Consider the following 21,722-nt stretch of genomic DNA (forward strand, 5'->3'; position numbering starts at 1 on the left):
AACACTTAACAGTTACAATATGCTTTGCTCTTGTTAGTCATTCAATTGGTGCAGCACGATCAGAAAACAGATTTACAGCGGAGCAAAGAGAAAAACACAAAGATATCCTTAGTGGAAGAAGACAAAAGACCGGCATAATACTCTTATCTCTGTTTTCTCTGATACTTTTGTTTGAGTTCAGTTAGTATGAGGTTTGTACTCTAAGCGCCTTATAATGATTTACCCATTTATAAAGGAGGGTAATTTTTACTTTCATAATAGGTACTGCAGCCCTTCCTGTCCCTGCACAGCCCATGATGTTGATACTTTTCCTAATATGATGTGATGACACATGACACAAAATGAACATCGGGGTAGTAAATGAGCTCGTGAACAAACACAACAAACCACCATGGTGTCCATTTGACGCCCACAGCTCCCCTTCTGCAGGATGTGCAATGTTAGCTTGAGTTAAATACCGTACATCTGTGAATGACAATGTTTCAACAATTTACATCATATTTACTTCTATATCTATAACAAGACATTTCCAGGTAGGACATTAATATCTTGACTTAATATCTTCATTTCACATCAGGGACATTTAGAACGGACTAGCCAATGAGTAAGGTAGAAATCCAGGATGTGGTTAAGATAAGTAAATGTCACAAGACCCACTTATGGAGTCTTATGAAATTGAGTGTGGATGAGAGGGACTGGTGTTTGTGTACCGTGGTCAAGAGCTCAATAGTGCCGCTAAGCGTGGCAAATGAACAGGTGACCGAGCTCATTCTTACCTTCTTCCCACCCCATTCAGAAAATGCTCTCCTCGACATTTATTCAAAATCTTGGCTAATCACTGACAATTAATGCCAATTAACCGCTTAAGAGCTCAGGCCCCGAGCTGTCCATACTCATTATTAGCGTGCTCTTCATTAACCGTACTGACAGTGAAAACAAAAAGCTGCAGCGAACCTCTTGAGGACTGAGTATCTTGTGCACTCACATTCAGTGTAAAGAAAGGGAAAAGCCCTTGCTGGACCAGAATTTTCTCTTTTAAGTCACTGATTACTGCTGATTCAAACAAAGAAAAAAACACCATTCTGCTCTTCTCAAAGTAATCAAAATACTGCAAAGAGAACATCTTCCATTTCACAGCCTCACCTGTCAGGGCTAAAGTCAACTGTTCTGTATTCACAGCATTTTTATTCTACACACACACACACACACACAAACACTGTCTGCAACCGCTTGTTCCAAGCGGGATCGCGGCAAACCAGAGCCTAACCCAGCAATACAGAGTGAAAGGCTGAGGGGACGCACCAGGACGGGACGCCAGTCCGTCGCAAGACACCCCAATCAAGATTCGAACCCCAGGCCCGCCAGAGAGTGGGAGCCGGCCAAACCCGCTGCGCCACCGCACCCCCCTATGATTTATACATATTTATTCATTTAAACCATGATTTTCGCCAAAGCAACTTGCAATGTTTGTAATTTTTCTTCTATTTTTTTTCTAAAACAAAACAAGCCAATTCTATGCCCCATCTCTCTGGTTGCCATGTCCACTGAAACCTTGTGACGTTCAATACATAAATAGCCCGGGACAGTTAAAAACCTGGCGGATGTGATCATGAAGTCATGCAGGATGTGAGCGAGAAGTGTGTAAAGGAAATAAGCTCTGAACAGCCACCCCATACAAACACTGTAAGAATTTCACTTTTCACCACCAGGTATCCGTGCAAATATGTTTTTAAAACGTAATGTCTGTTGTGTAGCCGGGGTGCGGTGGCACAGCAGGCTTGGCCAGGTCCTGCTCTCTGGCGGGTCTGGGGTTCGAGTCCCGCTTAGGGTGCCTTGTGATGAACTGGCGTCCCATCCTGGGTGTGTCCCCTCCCCCTCCAGCCTTCCGCCCTGTGTTGCCAGGTTGGGCTCCGGCTCACCACAAACCCACATGGGACAAGCGGCTTCAGCTGATGTGTGTGTGTGTTGTGTAAGAAAAGTGGGTGGCAGTGATTACTGGTACGGAGACTCATGACCATAGTGTTGTGGGGTTAAAACCTTGTGATAATCTGGCTGCTGTGAGCTACTCCACCGCAGCAGTAAAACATCCAGCGAAACAAACTGACATGTACGATATGGAAAATGCTACTAATAACTATGTACTAAAGTACTAATAAAAGTATGTCTGGCAGAGAGAGCAGGCAGATGGTGTGACCGGCTCCCTGCAGCCATGATGTTTCTCCAAAGGAATCCCCAACAATGGGACTGGCAGATGGGCAGGAAGTGATGCAAGTGGGACCGGCTAATTGCCCACAAGCGTGTGCCAGAAACGGCCGTCGGGGACCATTCGGTGCCCGCCGCACTTATTAACGTAAATTGGGCACGCGGAGCCCTCCGTACGGGGCCGTAACCCAAAACCGACAAGCGGCTGTCTGGGTCGAGACAGCATCTTAAAGAGAAACTCAGACCGCAATAGATAACAGCTGAACGCCACCAACCAAAAATTAAAGTTGGTCATTAATCTGTCTAAAATAACCAAAAAAAAAAAATCTTTTTGCAGTGCAGCACATTATTAGTCGGCAATAAATAAAACGCAATTAATACTAGTTGATTTACAAAATAGTACACAATTCTTGCCGTCCAGTGAAAATTCTATGCAGTGTCCTCGAGTGACATCTATCCATCCACCCATCCGTTGTCAACACGAGTGACAAAAAGGTAAAACCTCACTCTGGAGAAGTAACAATCACAAAGTACAACTCCTTCACTGTAAAATGTTACTGTGCCCATTAGCTCGTATTTAAATGTACTCTTGCATTTCCATAAACCAAACTCCGATTACTGGAACTGGAATGGACTCGGGTCTCTGTGCTGTACCGGTCCGCAGCCCGCGGAGCATAAATCCTGGCTCAGAGCCGCCGACTCGATCCACCCGGAGCTGGGAGGCCCGGCCGGGCCGCGCCGCTTGGCGCCTGGCTCCGGTTCATTTCCGACCCACGCGAACGGGTCATGCGGGTACGTGTGAGGCAGTCCATAACACGACGGTGGGTGGCAGAGGCCGCCGCGAGTGGGCATGTAGGATGCGCGGCAAGCCAGGCGTGTAATCCCTCTCAGTACGGTAACGCACCGGCGAGCACACAAAATAAATAACGAGGCCAGAATGGGCGCTCTTAAAGATGGGCGTTGGAATACACGCTCTGCTGCCGTCAGCAGCGCCGGCTGAGGACGCGGAGAGGCGTGCGGGTACTCTCGGCTTAGGAGCGCGGGAACGTGACCAGCGTGTGAGAGGTGGCGGTTCATTAAGCACGGTGTGGACTCTTTCAGCATTTACGCAAATAAACGGACTGAGGCCCGAATTCTGAGACAGCTTCCGTGTTATTCATTCATTTTTGATCGAAGGTTTGTCGCTCATCTACATCCTACAATTTCACCGGTGACACGCCGTAGCTACTTAGTACATTTAGCAGTTCTGTCAAGAGTGAGTTTTCACTTTATGACACATCCGAAATTTCAGACAAATACTGGGGGGCATTGTTGAACCTAATGCCTTTTGGGAAACTGCAGGAGAAATCATTTTAAATCTCCGGATGAAACGAGCACGCTCGCAAAGATAAAGTGACGGCTTTCGCAACGAGCCCTCCCTGATAGTGTTTAACCGCCATTTAACAAGGCCTCGGTTTGCGCCTTGCATTGCCAGCCGGCGATGCGTTTCCGACACGTCAGAGAAGCTCTGAGACGGCAACTCTTTGCACCGCCACGGGCGGCCACCCATGGACTGCGATAGAGCTCATACTGCGCCTACGGGTCAGCTTTCCCTAATTTTCATCAATTATCCCAGCCACCTCCCCCCACCACAACACCTATCGCACATTCGCAGAATTACGTCTATCTGTCAGGAGCTGTCGGTAGCGCCACTGAATACGTCGGCCAGACTCCGCTCACATCTGAACGCTGTTATTAACTCTCAGTTACTCTCAAGAGCACTTTGAGAACTGAGGGCCCCATGGGGGCTACTGAACACATTACTAAGTGTGAACCGCCTGTCCCATACGGGGTCGCGGGGAGCCGGAGCCGAACCCGGCAACACAGGGCGTAAGGCCGGAGGGGGAGGGGACACACCCGGGACGGGACGCCAGTCCGTCGCAAGGCACCCCAAGCGGGACTCGAACCCCAGACCCACCGATGTGACATAAATGTACATAAATTAATATATTAATGTGCCAATAGATGGCAGTAAAGAGCTCTCAAACAGACTGTGCGTGGGAAATCTTTAATTCAACTCATTTCCACAGTGTTTACCCGTAAATTCAGGGACACCAGCACTATTAAGCTATTACTAACTGACATGAATTAATGTTTTTGGGAACTATGTCTAAATGAGTTATGACCTTACAGTGAATTATGTTCATCAGATCAGGTGACTTCATGTTAGTTGCAGCAGAGAAGTATTTAAACTCTATATACACTGATATCTGCACAATTTGTAGAAATGTATTTTATATGTTCAGGTCTGATACAAACCGTGAACACGGAAGGTCTTCTGCAAACCTTCGTTAACAACTCTTCCGAACTCTTTTCATTTTTACCCAACAGGTTCGTGTCCGGTTCCCAGCGGGTAAAATTATAAGTCGTCGTGGGTACTGGGAGCCAGATTCCATCTCATCTATCATCTTGAAGAGTAACTTTGCTTCTTGAAAGGTAAATAAACTGTATGATTGGGAGAGCAAATGGTGGCAGCTTAGAAAGCCACTGAATAACTGGGCTTGTGTAATGACAACATCTGGCCAGTAGATGGTACAGTCCCTCAAGTTTACATGTTTCCAGCCCTTGGCAAGGGGAAAACTGGAGTTTATCGAAAAGGATTATTCTGCACTTGGTTTTTTTAAGCCATATAAAAAATTCACAATATCATTTCTCATTAACGCAACTGCCAATTTTACTGAAACACAAGATATTAAGTCATCAGCCACTAGATTGTACCTGTTCTCTTGGACAGCTTGGCATCCAAGCAACGGCACTGAAATGCTTGAGTCCTGCCTACCAGGTAGATCCTATCCAGTTTTCTTGCCATGCCTCCCGGTCAATCCCACAGCCTTTCTCAGCTGCTGTTGCGTAGGGCTCGACGTTAAACCCCCTACTCTTCTCCATCTGCACCTCTTCCCTCAACTCTATCATCGCTTCCTGCAGATTGTCCTACCGCCACTATGCCGACAATACCCCAACGCCCCCAACGCCCCCTCACCCCCCCTCGCGCTTTTCTCACCTTACCTACAAACTTTTTGTCACTTACAGCCGCTTGCCTTTCGGGAATCTCTGCCTGATCACTACCTACAAACCAGCCTTTTCAAAACAGAGATCCTTCACGTCCCAGTTTGTTCGTCCTCCTGCCCAGAATTCTCTACCAAACTGAATAAGTTACTCGTTTTACCTAATTCATCGCCCAAGAGCCTGGAAGTAATGATAGACTCAAGCCCATCCTTCTCTCGACATATCAAAGCCACAGTTCAGTCCTGCACGCACATCCTGCGTAACGTGTGCAGGATCTGCCCTTATCTAACAACAAACCATATGTTTCTGGTCCAGGCCATGGTGATATCCTGCCTAGACTACTGCAGCTCTCTCCTGGGTGGCCTTCTGGCCTCTACCATCAAAACACATGATACAGCACACAGTTACAAGAGTTGCGTTTGACTTACCAAAGCGTTCCCATGTATCGCTCCAGACTTTGTTTCTCATGAATGGCTTGGTGTAGCTGCCTGTATCAAGGACAAGACAATCGCTATGGCCTACAAAACCATCGACACCCCAAAACCCCAAACAGACAGCTATGCTCCGCCGCATCTGGCTGCTTGGTGGCCCCATGCACTAGAGGTCTAAAATCGAAACCTCAGATGCTCTCGGTTCTGGCTTTGATGTGGTAGAATGACCTCTCTTTTTCACTAGGGAATCCAGAAGAGTCTCAAAGCACATCTTTCTAACTTGCATCTCCCCTCATTTCCTTAGTGCTCAATAAACATACACTGTGTTGTTTGTTTTAAAAAAAAAAAAAAAAACTATTACAAGCTACTCAAGTAATGTATAACGGTTTATAGCGTTGTATGTGAACAAATTAACTGTATTACAAGAATGACGTGTCTGCATTCTGATCTCTCCTTCTGTAGATGTAACACACTTTTGTACTGTTCTACGAGATGTATGGTGCTTTGAGAATAAATGTACATTTAATCAAAGGGGGAAAATAAAGTTCCATCCAGTAATGTGACCCTGTGACACTGGTCACAAGTTCAAGCCCATAATCACAAACTAACCATATTACTGGCACAGGTGCTAAAACCCAGTGAACAGCAGATACCAAAAAGAGCCTGGATTGCTGGTGACTTGATGCTGAACACTTAGTGTGCTTGAGTGTATTTGGAGAGTTGGACATTCCCTTTAAAGGGATTCCAACATACATTACAGTTATTCATTCAATTTCCACATGATTTAATATATCAAATGTCAAACATCCATCCATCCATCCATCTTCCTCCGCTTTTATCCGGGGCCGGGTCGCGGGGGCAGCAGTCCGAGCAGAGTACTCCAGACCTCCCTCTCCCCGCACACCTCCTCCAGTTCCTCTGGGGGAACCCCAAGGCGTTCCCAGGCCAGCCGGGAGACATAGTCTCTCCAACGTGTCCTGGGTCTGCCCCGAGGCCTCCTCCCAGTGGGACAAGCCCGGAGCACCTCCCCAGGGAGGCGTCCAGGAGGCATCCGGAACAGATGCCCGAGCCACCTCAACTGGCTCCTCTCGATGCGGAGGAGCAGCGGCTCTACTCCGAGCTCCTCCCGGGTGACTGAGCTCCTCACCCTATCCCTAAGGGTGCGCCCAGCCACTCTGCGGAGGAAACTCATTTCTGCCGCTTGTATCCGCGATCTCATTCTTTCGGTCATGATCCAGAGTTCATGACCATAGGTGAGGGTAGGAACGTAGATCGACCGGTAAATTGAGAGCTTCGCCTTACGACTCAGCTCCCTCTTCACCACAACAGACCGGTACAATGACCGCATTACTGCAGACGCCGCACCGATCCGTCTGTCGACCTGCCGCTCCATTTTTCCCTCACTCGTGAACAAGACCCCAAGATACTTAAACTCCTCCACTTGAGGGAGCAACTCCCCCCTAACCCGGAGGGAGCAATCCACCTTTTTCCGACTGAGAACCATGGCCTCGGATTTGGAGGTGCTGATTCTCATCCCCGCCGCTTCGCACTCGGCTGCAAACCTCCCCAGTGCACGCTGCAAGTCTTGACTTGATGAAGCCAACAGGACCACATCGTCCGCAAAAAGCAGAGACGAGATCTCGCGGCCACCAAAGCAGACACCCTCCGTTCCCTGACTGCGCCTAGAAATTCTGTCCATAAAAATAATGAACAGAATCGGTGACAAAGGGCAGCCCTGGCGGAGTCCAACATGCACCGGGAACAGGTCTGACTTACTGCCGGCAATGCGAACCAAGCTCCTGCTCCGGTCATACAGGGAACGAACAGCCCGTAGCAACGAGCCCCGAACCCCATAATCCCGAAGCACCCCCCACAGGATGCCACGAGGGACACGGTCGAATGCCTTCTCCAGGTCCACAAAACACATATGGACTGGTTGGGCAAACTCCCACGAACCCTCCAACACCCTAGTGAGGGTATAGAGCTGGTCCAGTGTTCCACGGCCAGGGCGAAAACCGCATTGCTCCTCCTGAATCCGAGGTTCGACTATCGGTCGGATTCTCCTTTCCAGTACCCTGGCATAGACTTTCCCAGGGAGGCTAAGGAGTGTGATCCCCCTGTAGTTGGAACACAATCTCCGGTCCCCCTTCTTAAAAAGAGGGACCACCACCCCGGTCTGCCAGTCCAGAGGCACCGTTCCCGAACTCCACGCGATGCTGCAGAGGCGTGTCAGCCAAGACAGCCCCACAACATCCAGAGACTTGAGAAACTCGGGGCGGATCTCATCCACCCCTGGAGCCTTGCCACCGAGGAGTTTTTTGACTACCTCAGCAACTTCAGCCAGGGTAATGGACGAGTCCCCCTCCGAGTCCCCAGCCTCAGCTTCCTCTACGGAAGGCGTGTCGGAGGGATTGAGGAGATCCTCAAAGTACTCCTTCCACCGCCCGAGAACATCCTCAGCTGAGGTCAGGAGCGCACCACTTCCACTGTAAACAGTGTTCGTGGAACACCGCTTCCCCCCTCTGAGTCGCCGGACGGTTTGCCAGAACCTCTTTGAGGCCGACCGAAAGTCTTCCTCCATGGCCTCACCGAACTCCTCCCAAGCCCGAGTTTTTGCCGCGGCGACTGCCAGAGCCGCGCACCGTTTGGCCCGTCGGTACCCGTCAGCTGCTTCAGGAGTCCCATGAGCCAGCCAGGCCCGATAGAACTCCTTCTTCAGCTTGACGGCATCCCTTACTTCCGGTGTCCACCACCGTGTTCGGGGATTGCCGCCGCGACAGGCACCGGAGACCTTATGGCCGCAGCTCCGAACAGCCGCACCGACAATGGAGGAGCGGAACATAGTCCATTCAGACTCAATGTCCCCCACCTCCCTCGGGACCTGGTTGAAGCTCTGTCGGAGGTGGGAGTTGAAGACCTCTCTGACAGGGGCCTCCGCCAAACGTTCCCAACAGACCCTCACTATGCGTTTGGGCCTGCCAGGTCTGTCCAGCTTTTTCCCCCGCCATCGAATCCAACTCACCACCAGGTGGTGATCAGTTGACAGCTCAGCCCCTCTCTTCACCCGAGTGTCCAAGACATATGGCCGAAGGTCAGAAGAAACGACTACAAAGTCGATCATCGACCTCCGACCTAGGGTGTCCTGGTGCCAAGTGCACTGGTGGACACCCTTATGCATGAACATGGTGTTCGTTATGGATAAACCGCGACTAGCACAGAAATCCAATAACAACTCACCGCTCGGGTTCAGATCAGGGAGGCCGTTCCTCCCAATCACGCCCCTCCAGGTATCACTGTCGCTGCCCACGTGGGCGTTAAAGTCCCCCAGTAGAACGACAGAGTCCCCAGTGGGAGCGCTTTCCAGCACGCCCCCCAGGGACTCTAAAAGGCCGGGTACTCTACACTGCCGCTAGGCGCATAAGCACAAACGACAGTGAGAGACCGTTCCCTGACCCGAAGGCGTAGGGAGATGACCCTCTCATTCACCGGGGTAGACTCCAACACATGGCGGCTGAACTGGGGGGCTATTAATAAGCCCACACCAGCCCGCCGCCTCTCACCTTGGGCAACGCCAGAATAGTGGAGAGTCCACCCTCGATCGAGTAGAGTGGTTCCAGAACCCAAGCTGTGAGTGGAAGTGAGCCCGACTATATCTAGACGGTATCTCTCAACTTCCCGCACCAGCTCAGGCTCCTTCCCCGCCAGTGAGGTGACATTCCAAGTCCCAAAAACCAGAGTTGGCGCCCGAGGTTTGGGTCGGCCGGGCACTCGGCCCCGACCACCGCCCAAATCACAACGCACCGGCCCCTTATGGTTTCTCCGGCAGGTGGTGAGCCCACCGAAGAGCGGCTCCACGTTGTGGCTTCGGGCTGAGCCCGGCCAGGCCCCGTGGGCATAGACCTGGCCACCAGGCGCTCGCATGCGAGCCCCCCCCCCAGGCCTGGCTCCAGGGTGGGGCCCCGGTGACCCCATACCGGGCGGGGTAAACGGACGCCTTGATTTTTTTGTCATAAGGGGTTTTTGAACCGCGCTTTGTCTCGTCTGTCATCCAGGACCTGTCTGCCATGGGAGACCCTACCAGGGGCATGTAGCCCCAGACAACATAGCTCCTGGACTCATTCAGGCACTCAAACCCCTCCACCACGATAAGGTGGCGGTTCACGGAGGAGCAAATGTCAAACAAGGAATGGGTTTTCCCAAGCAAAAAACTATATCGCTCCACCTGCGAATTCTAAGGGATGAAAAACTAATTTTGCATGATGGGCTATCTAGAAATGTTTAAAAAGTATTTAATTGGTACAAAGTAACGGACACTGACCTGCCTTAACTCCATTGCCGAGCTTCCCCTCGACCCTCTATGGTTTGCTACTAGGGCAAACCGCTCAGGTGACGATGCAGTCAACCTGCCCCTCCACCACTCCTTCTATATCTGGACTTCCCAACACCTATTTCACAATCTTGTTTGTGAATTTCAGCCCAGTGTTTAACACTTCTTCCAGAGTTGCTCTACACTGACCTTCACTGACCTTCTTGTACATTGTTATATTGTGTTTCGGCTTTGGTGCCGAAATGTATCCGATTGCTGTATGCATGTACACTTTCATGCAAAAGTTTGGGCACTCCTGACTAAATTACATATTTAGTTGAAAGTCAAAAGTAATAAACAGCTGCTGTAGGAAACAGTATGTTAAAATGTTATTGCACAGTCATTGATTATTTCATGAACTTTAAAATATAGAAAAAAAAGAAAAGAATGATTGTGGAATGTGTAGAAGTTTGGACACTCAAGTAAGTCAGTATTTAGTCACATCCCCTTTGGCACATACCACAGCTTGCAAACACCTTTTGTATCTAGCTAAGAGTCTTTCAATTCATGTTGTCAGGATTTTTGACCACTCTTCCTATCAAAATCTCTTCTAATTCCAAGAAATTCTTGGGCCATCTTGCACGCACAGTATGTTTAAGATCTCCCCACAGATTTTTAATGATGTTTAAGTCCGGGAATTGTAAGGGCCATTGCAAGACGTTCAGCTCGTTTTTCTTCAAGTCGCTCATTATGGTCTTTGAGATATGTTTGGGATCATTGTCTTGTTGTAGAAGCCATCTCCTTTTCAATTTGAGCTTCATGGCTGACTGTTTTGCACTGACATCCAGAATTTGCTAATGTTTAGTGGAATCTGTGCTTCCCTCTGCCCGTATAAGGTTTACTGTGCCACTAGCTGCCGCACAACCCATAAGCGCAATGGATTTATCCATATGTTTAACAGTTGGCAAGGTGTTTTTTTTCCCATGAAATGCAGCTTCTTCTTTCTCCTTAACTGCCATTTCTTCATGACATTATGGACAGCAGAAACTGTGAGCTAGAAGCATTCTGTAATCTTTTTTATTTCCCTCCCCTTCTTTATAGGCATCAATTAGCTTGATTTTCATATCCTCATTCGGTTGCTTTAAGGAACCCATGGTTGCGGAGTGACAGCGCAAAGTTTGGCGTGTCATGGAATTTATTAAGCTCTGCAACTGTCAACAGGTGACAGCTTGTAATGGCTATTAAAGGCTAATGAGGTCATTAGGGTCAAGGACCTTGCAAAAAAAGTCTTTATCGCCGGACAAGTGGAAAGGTGTGCAAACTTTTGCACAAGCCACAATTACAATTTTCTTAGTTCCTATGTTTTAAAGTTCATGACATAATAAGTTACTGTGAATTTACAATTGCAAATATGTTGTTTTTTAACACAGAATTTCCTGCAGCAGTTGTTTGCCACTTTTTACTCACAAAACTAACTAAATATGTAATTTTGTCACGGGACAATGATGAGTTCTGAGCGAAACCATAACCACAATTTTTACAATGGGATGTAATCATACTCATTTTGCACAAATAGTGTATATTAATATGAACAATTATTTATCTTACATTTTCTCCAAAGCATCTTAAAATGTTAGCAGTGTACTCTAAGGCTACTTGTCCGAGTATCTAAATAACTTACCAATTTATATTAGAAAATAATTTTTATCTGTCAATTCAGGGTAAGCACCTCCATCAATGAAGAGTGAAGCGAACAAGAGCATGAGCATGATTCAAATGCGGGGTTTTCAGCTATAAAGCAACAGTGGCTACTGCTAAATTATCAAGTTTCAAGTTTATTGTCATAGATACAGTACCGTGTACATGTATCATGAAATTCTTATGTGCGTACAGCCACTGTTACGCAGAATACCTAAAAAATTGTCAATTTTCCTTTTCTGTCCATTTTTTTATAAAATTAACATGTAATACACATACAGAAATATCTCTGCCATTCTCTTTTCAATTATACTGTGATTGTGTTACAAGTGCCATTTCTGATGATGAAAGCTGTAAATAGTAACACCCTCACCCTGCACTGCTTACTGTGTTTACCTCAGGTCAGGAAGACAGCCTTTACTTCCACATCGGTGCCTGCAGAGCACCTGGGAAAAAGCAGGTCACAATAAAAAGCATTACAAAGAAAACATTTTCCAACCACGCTTAATTAATGGATTAATTCAGGGCTGCTCATTATCACTGATTTCCTCAGTGTGGAGCCACTTTGGAAGATTATCTCTTGGACAGTGAAGGATGACGTGTTACCCTCTGGATTTCCTGCTGTATACCTCTGGGTGGCCTGCAGAGCCCATAGGGCTGTGTTCAGTTACTAAGGTACATGGAATAAAAGAAACAAGCCACCTCTTGTCTACCTCCACCTCCGTCCCCCGAGTGGATCCATGCGAAATGAGTACGGCAAATCTTGAGTTTTTATTTATTAATTTGTCAGCCTTTTTTCCAAGCTATTTAGAGTAATTTACACAGCTGGGTGATATCTATTGTTAGATTTCTGGCTAAGTAGGCTTACTTAAGAATCGCCTGTCTGCAACTATGTCTCTTTTTCTTCTAACATAATGAACAAATTGTATTTTCTCTGAGATGTACACTGCTTTGGAGAAAAGCGTCTGCTAAATGAATAAATGTAAGTGTAAGTACCTTGATGAAGGGAAGTACAGCACGAGTGGGAGTTGAAACCCAATTACTTCCACAGCAAGGAGCCAACCACTATGCAACACACACGGTGTTTAGCATTGCTGAAATAAACATCGATTGCAGGAAACTGGCAAACGCCCCGTGTTCAAAATTAATAATATTCAAATAAACCAACATTTGATTTCACCTTCTTAACAGATGAATTATGACAAACAAATGTTCTTTGGTAGAATCTGAGACACTATCAATATGATACAAGTGATTAAGTTCTTCACGACATTACATTTTTATCAAGGCACTTCATCTCCAGAGCTTTCTGAACAAACAAAGAACAGTGTGCCTTGCAGGAATTAGCAGTGGCAAAAAGACTTGCCAGTTCTTGCCTCACCCCCACCACCACCCAACCCCCCAGAGGATCAGAGGGGTGAATTCTGGGCAGAAGTTCCACCCATGTGGCAAAGAAGACTCAGTGTGAAGGTATTATTAGAACATTTACCAAGGATTAAAAATATGAAGGCAATCAGAGCAAGTTCCTAATCTTGTTATTTCTCCCCCCCCCCCCCCCCCCCCCCCCCACCTTTCTCAAAGGTGACTTAAAGTCTTTGGTTTGTATGCTACTCTACTTACAGTAGGGTAATTTTTACCGTATCAGTTCAGTATATGTACCGTCATAAAAGTGTTACAGCAGGTGCAGGGATTTGAACCCAGGCCCTTCCATTGCAACACATCTGCTTCAACATTCTGGAACCAATTCTGCATTTTAATTTTGTGAAGTAATTCTGAAGTAAAATGCCTCCGCTTATTTGTTATGCATTTACGATGTGACCCTGAACTCTGCCAAACCGATGCATTCTGATAAGCTATAGAAAATGTCATGCAAGATACTCAGACATTAAAAAAGTTACTGCACACCACAGAGGGCTATGAAGTTATTTTGAAGTTTGCACTTCTTCTTCATAGAACTGGACATGAAGAGAAAATATATGTACTGTCTTCTACAGCCAAAAAAAAACACAAGTTTTGGACAGACTTCAACACTCCAGCAGCTGCATGACTGCTTAACAGTAACTAATGAAGTTATCATTCTGATTCTCTGTGTATGTGGCATCGACAAAGAGGTGTAACGTTAGGCATGTTGATAAATATATAAACATTACATAACTCAGACTAAAGAATATATTTAACTGCCAAACATATCCAGTCATATGACATACAACATTTAACTTACTGACACTCCAAAGTTATGCTAAGAATGAGCACAGGGTTACAAAGACCCATTTCGTACAATTAAAGGGCAGTCAATTACACAAACTCCAAACATTTCTACAGTATGTGAGATTAAAATTTTTGATTAAAAAAATAATTTGCTAAACATTAACTACTTCTGAGTTATGTAATTAACTGACCCTCATTTTCCATTCTGTAATGCTGTATAGTAGTCTTTGGGGAGGTGGATCAGAGCACTGCGCAACAGCCCCGGGTCATCGTGGAACATCGCGAGACAGCCAAAGCCAGCCATGTGACCCTTCAAGCTCTTCACCTTGGTGTCCATCAAAAGGGTGCATTCCCCCGCAGTAGCAACAGTCAACGATGTGTCAATATGCAAAAACCCATTTCATCACCGTTTCATCTAGTTCCTCTCCCCACAGGTTCCCAGAAACTCTATTACCTAATTTCCACTGTTCTAGTCTGAGGTAAATTCAGTGTCATCCCGTCCTTGTTTCTCAGGGAAAATGAGCTGAAGTTCATTGGAACATTACATATTGCAGAAACAAACTTGCACTCCTGAAGCAAAAAGAACATACCACAAAAGGGTGGGAATGGAATTCCTTACCGGCAGCCCTTCTACACACTGACTGAAGGTACGCCCTTTGACTAAATAAGCCTCATGCTACCTCATATTTACACAAAGGTCCTTCTTAAAGCTCGACCGTGTCTGATGCCTTAACACTCTTCCAGTAATCTGCATTTTAATTTGTACAAGTCGCCGATTACTGCAGAGGCATCCTGTTTGCGGTAACTTCTCGATGCCCCCTCAAAGCAAATTACTGTCTTCTTCCCCACAACACAAAGTTATTACATGATTTCACTGCAAAATATCCAATAATTTAACTCAATTATCTAAAGATATTTTACTGGAACAAACAGCAATGCGTGGATATCCAACAGACAAGCTGTGTATGGATCTAGTCTGTGTCTAAATCTCGATGTTTGTTGAACTACTTTTGTTTCCTCTGAGTTGTATGTCACTTAGGAGAAAAGTATCTGCTAAATGAATAAATGCAAATGTAAACTATGGCTCATGAGCACTGATTTTATAATTATTGTTTTTGTATCTAGGTGCATATCTTCTACCTAAAATCAGTACACATACTATTGTGAGGCATTCATGCTAATTCATTGTAATTCATAATGAAGACCTTTCTCAGTTTCAACTATTTGAATCTGCAGCTTTGACATCACAAGTCCAGGTCCATAACTGCCACTCTATGATAATTGCTGTTAGAACAGGTTAGAACGGATAAGACGATATGGAGGGAGTTTCTGGGGTCATTCATTTCTCTTGGCTTGTAAAATAACAGGCTGTACTGTACAATTGCGAAACAGCCTGCAAATAATGAGTCAGATAGGAGGGAACTTAGCGCTTTATTTCAAATGACAAGTCCCGACACAAATAATTCACTCGGCCCAGCACAACGCAGCACAAAGCAGCCATCCTTGTAGCCAGCAACCATGGCATTCAACGGCACCTGGAAAGTAGAAAAATCTAAAAACTTAAGCCAGTTCCTGGAGAAAATGGGTGAGTTCCTCAGTTTACCTTTCTGTGGAGGGCAACAAAAACATGTAGGGTGCAGAGATCTTCATACAAAAACCTTAAGAAAAGTGTTCACTGTTTGTGAAATGTATACGTACATGTATAGCCAGAACATTCAGTGGGAATCACTGAGACTTGCTTTGCAACCTGTTGGATTCCACTGTGAAAGGTGTTCTCGAGCTGACAGCTCCTGCTTGTTGACAGAGGTCAACATCGTGAAGAGGAAGCTGGCTGAGCATGACAACCTGAAACTCATCATCAACCAGACGGGAGACAAGTTTCAGATAAAGGAGTCCAGCACCTTTGGAACCAAAGAGATTGAGTTTACTCTAAATGTCCCATTTGACTACACCTTAGCAGATGGAACTGACGTTAATGTAAGTAAACACTTTGATTTTTGACAAAAAGTATCCGCAATGTGTGATCCCTTAGCCACCAAACACACTGATGACTGAATGCAAAAAGAAGTTCAATTTAAATTTTGTAAATGCTTTGATCTTTTTCAAAACACCATATTTTTACAACCTAAACCTCAAAAAATTTCTGAGTTCACCTTGTAAACCTACTTAACTGTACTCTTATCACAGATTTTTCTTTACGCATATGCAGAAATAATACCCTATTTACTATCTAAGCAGTAAACTTATCACTAGGGTAACCAAAGTTTTGCCAGCATTTTAAATGAGCCCCTACTGATGACTAACGTGTACCTGATACCCAATGCATGTTCCATCATGTTTGACCAAGAACACAATCTCCATGATTAACAATCTTGTGGCGCACAGGGAACATGGGTGATGGAGGGAAATGTACTCAAAGGGCAGTTCACCCGGAAGGACAACGGAAAAGTAGTGACGACCACCAGGGAAATCACTGGAGACGAGCTTAAACAGGTACGTGAAACAGGGCAAAGAACCCTGAAATCCGAGATAACTCTGGCAAATAGTTGGTGTTTTCAATGGCAATTTGAATAATGTTAAGTTGCAACAAACAACAAAAAGAACAATCCTTATTTACAAACTGATTTCTGCAGCATGGACCTGCAGAGAACTCACAGGCACATCCTTAAAACACAAAGCAGGGGCTCTGACACATATGCCTGCTGTAATTTCCTATTTTCACTGTGATCTAAGTTATCAGTATTGTTGTGTAATTCAAATTTAACCTCAGGCAAAGGAGATTGAGCAACCCACTGGTTTCACAGGTTTGCTTAATGCCTAACCACACACTTTCAGGGAACTGAAGTGGCAAACTTCTTTCATTTCAAATTGTATAAGGGGTTGTGTGGCAAATGCACCAATAAGGCCATCGGACAAATGTCGGTAGCATAACCTAGACTTTTGTGAAATGGTTAATTACAGTAAGCGTACAACCTAAAAGTACTGGAGAGCAAACCCATGAGGGAACCATGGAAGCACCTCAAGCTTTAAATAAACACCAAGTTTCTTTGGGTCTCATAAAAAGGATACTGCTGTTTATTCAATAAAACATTTCAGATATGTAGGACCATCTCTTAAGTCACCTCTAGGCTCTGTATATCCTAGGGAAATCTCTGCAGACACCAGTGGAGAGTGGTCTGAATGTGGGGTTTTGGTTTTTGTCCACAGAGCTACTATTACGAGGGTGTGAATGCAACCAGGACCTTCAAGAAGTCATAACTGTTCTCCGAATGTCTCCTTCGTGTGCCCCTCGGAAATTCTGGCATAACTTCAAACAGGATTGCTGCAGAACACTTAACATCTCAGACGGTCTTCCACGCAGTTCATATGTTGTAAAAACATGAGGCAGGTGCAGCAGTTTTTCATTTGTGACAACATTCTCCCATGCTCTTTCTCTGATGTTCTTGAATCAAATTGAATTGAATTCCATTCTCCGTTGTTTGGACTAAATGTATTTCAATGCAAGAACAAAGACCAATAAATTGTCAATATGCGATCTGATCTGTGCATTAACATTTTACTTCCACAAAGAGACATCTTTCTGTAATATTCAAAATTATTAGGTGATGATATTTGTTTTATTTGCTTGGTCCTATATTTGTTGTTGCTACAATAGCTACTTACATAATTGTCTTTTGGCAAAATAAAGTACACATAGCACAGTACAGTGAAATGATACATGTACTTGCCATTACAGTTATTCATTTATCTAAGCCTTTTCTCCAAAGCAACATACGTTAAGCTACTTACTATTATTTAATCATTTATACAGATGGGTAATCTTGTTGCAGAAATTCAGGATAAGTACCTTGCTCAAGAGTACTACAGCTGGAGGTGGAATTAGAATTTGCAACCTTTAAGTCCAAAGGCAGCAGCTCTAACTACCAATGCTGCCAGCTATTATTTTACAAAGTCAGTCTGAACATCTGTTCTCCATCCACGCCAATCCCGTGGTCGGCTTTCATCCAAGCACCTAACTTGTATCATCACCCGTCCACAGATTATACCGTAGTTCCCAATCTCTCATCACTGTATCATATCATTCCGATACAGATGGCGGTTATGTAAAACTCTATTTATACTTATTTTTTCATGAAAAGAGCCATCTAAATTTATTTCATAGACTTTCCCCTTAAAGTCTTCATGTTCTAATCAAATACGGGCAACAGTGGTTACTCATTACCTTGCAATAAAGGTCCTGGGTTCAAGCATTGCTCTCACTGTAGAACTGTAGTAAAATACCCTTCTGTTAAATGTAATTTCAGTAAGTAGCTGAGTGTACAAACTTAATACCAAAGTTGGTTTCAAGAACAGCCACATCAATTTGAAAACATTAATTTCTAGCAGGATAGACAGTATGTTTTAGCATAAATTCATTACAGATTTGAAAATTGCTATATTTAAGTTGAAAGAACTACTTACAGCTACTTTCACATGCATGGTTATTCTACTGAAAAAAGGGCTTCAATGAGGGAAAACATGTAAAATTGGTACATCACAGCGATGAATCGGCTTTAAAACAGATCTCTACAAAAGCTGCAATATATTTTAGACTCATCTGTCACTCTAAAATACCATTAATTTCAGGTCTGTGATATATTATAAAGTGGATGATAATTTTTTTTTCAAGCCACTAACTGAGGTGAGGCAGAAATCTTGGGCCGATACTCTGTATATCTGTGAGATTCATATCGTACTCATTGATTTCACACACTTACCTCCACAAGTGAATATCTACAGCAAAGAGCACAGTGACACAAGAGTCTAAAAATTAGTGGTGAAAACTGCTTTTAGTGACACTTTCATTCAACCTTCGGCCGATGTTTGGCTACTTGGGACTCCATTTCCCGCCTCTGAACTCAGAAACATATCACGTGCAAGATTTTGCCGCGCCTCGCTGACCTGTTTGTCTTTTTACCATAACAGACAGGTTTTCCCACCAATAGAAAACTTAAGTCTCCTTCCGTTTACCCTAGTAACATCAATCACCGAGACATTTAAACAAAGGCAGGACAGTTTGCGTTAGGCTACATTTCATTGGATGTCCGTTGACCCGCACTTCCTAATTCTTTCGTCATTTCCGGTAACGATTCCGCCTTTACTTCCTGTCGGTCTTTTCGACATGGGGCAGCAGCAGCAGAAGGAGGAGGAGAGGATCAACACTGCGACGTGTTTGCATAAACACTCGTACTGGTACGACTTTTGGATGTTCATCCTCATCGACGTGGCCTTGTTCTTCTTCATATACTTCGTGGTTCCCTAAGGTGCGCCTCGGTGAGAAGTCGATCTTCTCTTTCTTTGTTTTCGAACCTCTCTGCTCTGGGACGTGAGGGAGCGCACGTAGTACGTCACGTGTTGGTGCTCCGACGTTAACTCTACCTAACCTATGCACCAAATTGACAAGTAAATGCAGAGCTTTTGAAAGTTTGTTTATTCCCACTCAAGTTTCATGCTTAACATACCACGCTTCCAATAATATAACTTCTTTTCCTCCAATGTCTGTAAATCGCTGATTTGATGTTGATAATCAACTTGATTGTTGTAACATTCGGATTTGTGTCCCTCCCCCGCATTTTTTTCATACATTGATTTTTTTGCCTGTTCTTTTGTTCAGATGGCTCGCACACAAACGCAGCGATCGCGTCTCCAAAGGCTTTTGGAGGGTACGCAGCTGTCTTGGCAAAAGTGGCAGTGAAGCACGAAACCTACTGGTGATGCTGAGCTGGGATCCATCCTCCCAGTCATCCATTTGGATCAAGAGATTTTGCAAAGGGGGTTATTTTGGCTTCCTTCCTATAACGTGGACTAACAGCGTGTTTTCTTACAGGTCGTCTGTTTGCTGTGACTACTGCAAAAGACTAACGGTCCCTCCATGAGTCCACAGCTGTTCTTAAACTTTAAGGATGTGCTCCATTTATCGCCCTCATTTTCAAATTTCCTCTCTGATTTAAAAACTGATGCTAAATTCCAAAAAAGTTTTAAGCACTTTAAACCCATAACTGATCTTTGTATGTCAAAGATTGTATATTGAATGTTTCTTGGTATGTGTTCCAGCAATTTTGCTGGCCTCTCCTAAATATATCAAATGTCTGAAGGATGATTTAAGTTGTATGCAACAAGAATTCAGCTCAGAAATGTTGAACATGTATGTTAAATAAAACTTTATTAAACAATTCTGTTAAAAATGAAATATTACAAAAGTACTGCACACTGTACAAATTGACATGTTTATTTTACATATAAAAACAGGAAGGCACTGTTCAAAGTCAACTGTAAGAAGGATGACATTTAATTAACTATACCAAAACAGAATATTCAAATTTACAGCTTGCAGAAAGCTTCAGGTAAAAAGTGCAAAACTGACTGAATTTGGTGCACTGCTTTATATGCATACTAGCAGAACACTGTAGACAAGCTTAAAAATGTACTTAAACGGAAGTAAAATATGATTTATAAACTATGTCGCATGGTAGAATCAAAGTGAATTAAGTGTTCAAAAGGGTTTGAAAGGTAAAACATGAGGGTGGGCTATGATGCAACATCAACTCAAACTGCATGTAAAACACGAAAGGCAGCTAGAAAGAGCAGCGAGAAAACGTTGCAGTTCGCTCCTTATTGGACCACGAGGGTCGCTGTCAAATGAAGACCATCCCCACCTGCCGCTCAGGTCACACAGCTGTTTGGTGCCATTTGCTGGATGATGGGATTGATTGTTCTGAGGCACAATGCTGACTCAATTTAGACTTTCACCAAAACACACACAAAAAAAAAAAAAAGTGGGTCCACCTAGGAAAATGCCAAATCTACTACCTAAAATTCTTTAGGGCATTGCAAACAGGGGGAGGGGAAGTGCAAAATGCATGTTTGTTAAAAACATGCAATGACTGGTACATGCCTAAAACTTTAGAAATGTATACATTACACAACAATTGTTGACTAAAGCTAGTTTATAATATTAACATTTTGTTAAAGTTAACATTTAACCTCCTTGTTCTTGTCTTAACCTAAGGTTAACATACAGTTAAATGCAAACCCAAAAAAGATCCATTCAGATTTGCAATTGCTCCACAGACTACTACCCACTGGTAGATGTTCAACACTGACACGCTGGGCGCTACCGCAACACAAGTCTCTGCAGGGATTCTGCAGAATTTCCTTTGTGACGTCAGCTTCAAACAGCAGTCCTTTTTTGGAATCCAGAAACTTGTCCAAACCTCTTCTGGGTGAATTTTTCTAATTAAAAAAAAGAAAAAAAAACATCTCCATCACCATGCTGTAAAGTTCATAGAGAGCCAGCTGGTAGCATAGTGGTGGTTCGAATCCCACCTCCAGCTGTAGTACCTTTGAGCAAGGTATCTACCCTAAAAGCGCTCCAGTAAAATTACCCCGCTGTATAAATGGAGAAATAATTGTAAGTAGCTTAACATTCTAAGTCGCTTTGGAGAAAAGTGTCGGTTAAATGAATAAATGTAAATGAGTGGCACAGGGGCACAGTGAGCAGCGCTGCTGTCTCAGCACCTGGGTGGTGCGAGAGGACGTGGGGTCAATCGCCACTCAGTCTGTGGAGTATGAATGTTCTTCACGTGTCTGCGTGGGTTTCCTCCCACAGTCCAAAGACATGCTGTTCAGCTTCCCCCATAGTGTGTGAGTGACAGAGAGAGAGAGAGAGAGAGAGTGCGTGTGTGTGTGTGTGTGTGTTCCACTGATGTATGGATGAGTGACCCAGTGTAAGTGGTGTATCTAGCTGTGTAAGTCACCTTGGTGAATAAGGTGTGTGGGCTAGTAACACTACA

General features: G+C 44.6%; 1 protein-coding gene and 1 long non-coding RNA gene across 2 annotated transcripts; both read left to right on the top strand.

Moving 5' to 3' along the window:
- Positions 1-15,308: 15,308 nt before the first annotated feature.
- Positions 15,309-17,430, top strand: LOC108938688 (fatty acid-binding protein, intestinal-like). Its single transcript, XM_018759522.2, has 4 exons — positions 15,309-15,475; positions 15,695-15,867; positions 16,276-16,383; positions 17,098-17,430. The coding sequence occupies exons 1-4, from the start codon at positions 15,409-15,411 to the stop codon at positions 17,146-17,148; spliced, it is 399 nt and encodes a 132-aa protein (XP_018615038.1). The 5' UTR covers positions 15,309-15,408; the 3' UTR covers positions 17,149-17,430.
- A 1,563-nt stretch (positions 17,431-18,993) lies between these two features.
- LOC108938779 (uncharacterized) lies at positions 18,994-20,102 on the top strand. The gene is made up of 3 exons (XR_001966460.1): positions 18,994-19,193; positions 19,544-19,592; positions 19,757-20,102. It is a non-coding gene; the product is annotated as an uncharacterized LOC108938779 (long non-coding RNA).
- Positions 20,103-21,722: the final 1,620 nt, after the last annotated feature.

Source organism: Scleropages formosus, chromosome 5, assembly GCF_900964775.1.
Source record: "Scleropages formosus chromosome 5, fSclFor1.1, whole genome shotgun sequence".
Lineage (NCBI taxonomy): Eukaryota > Metazoa > Chordata > Actinopteri > Osteoglossiformes > Osteoglossidae > Scleropages > Scleropages formosus.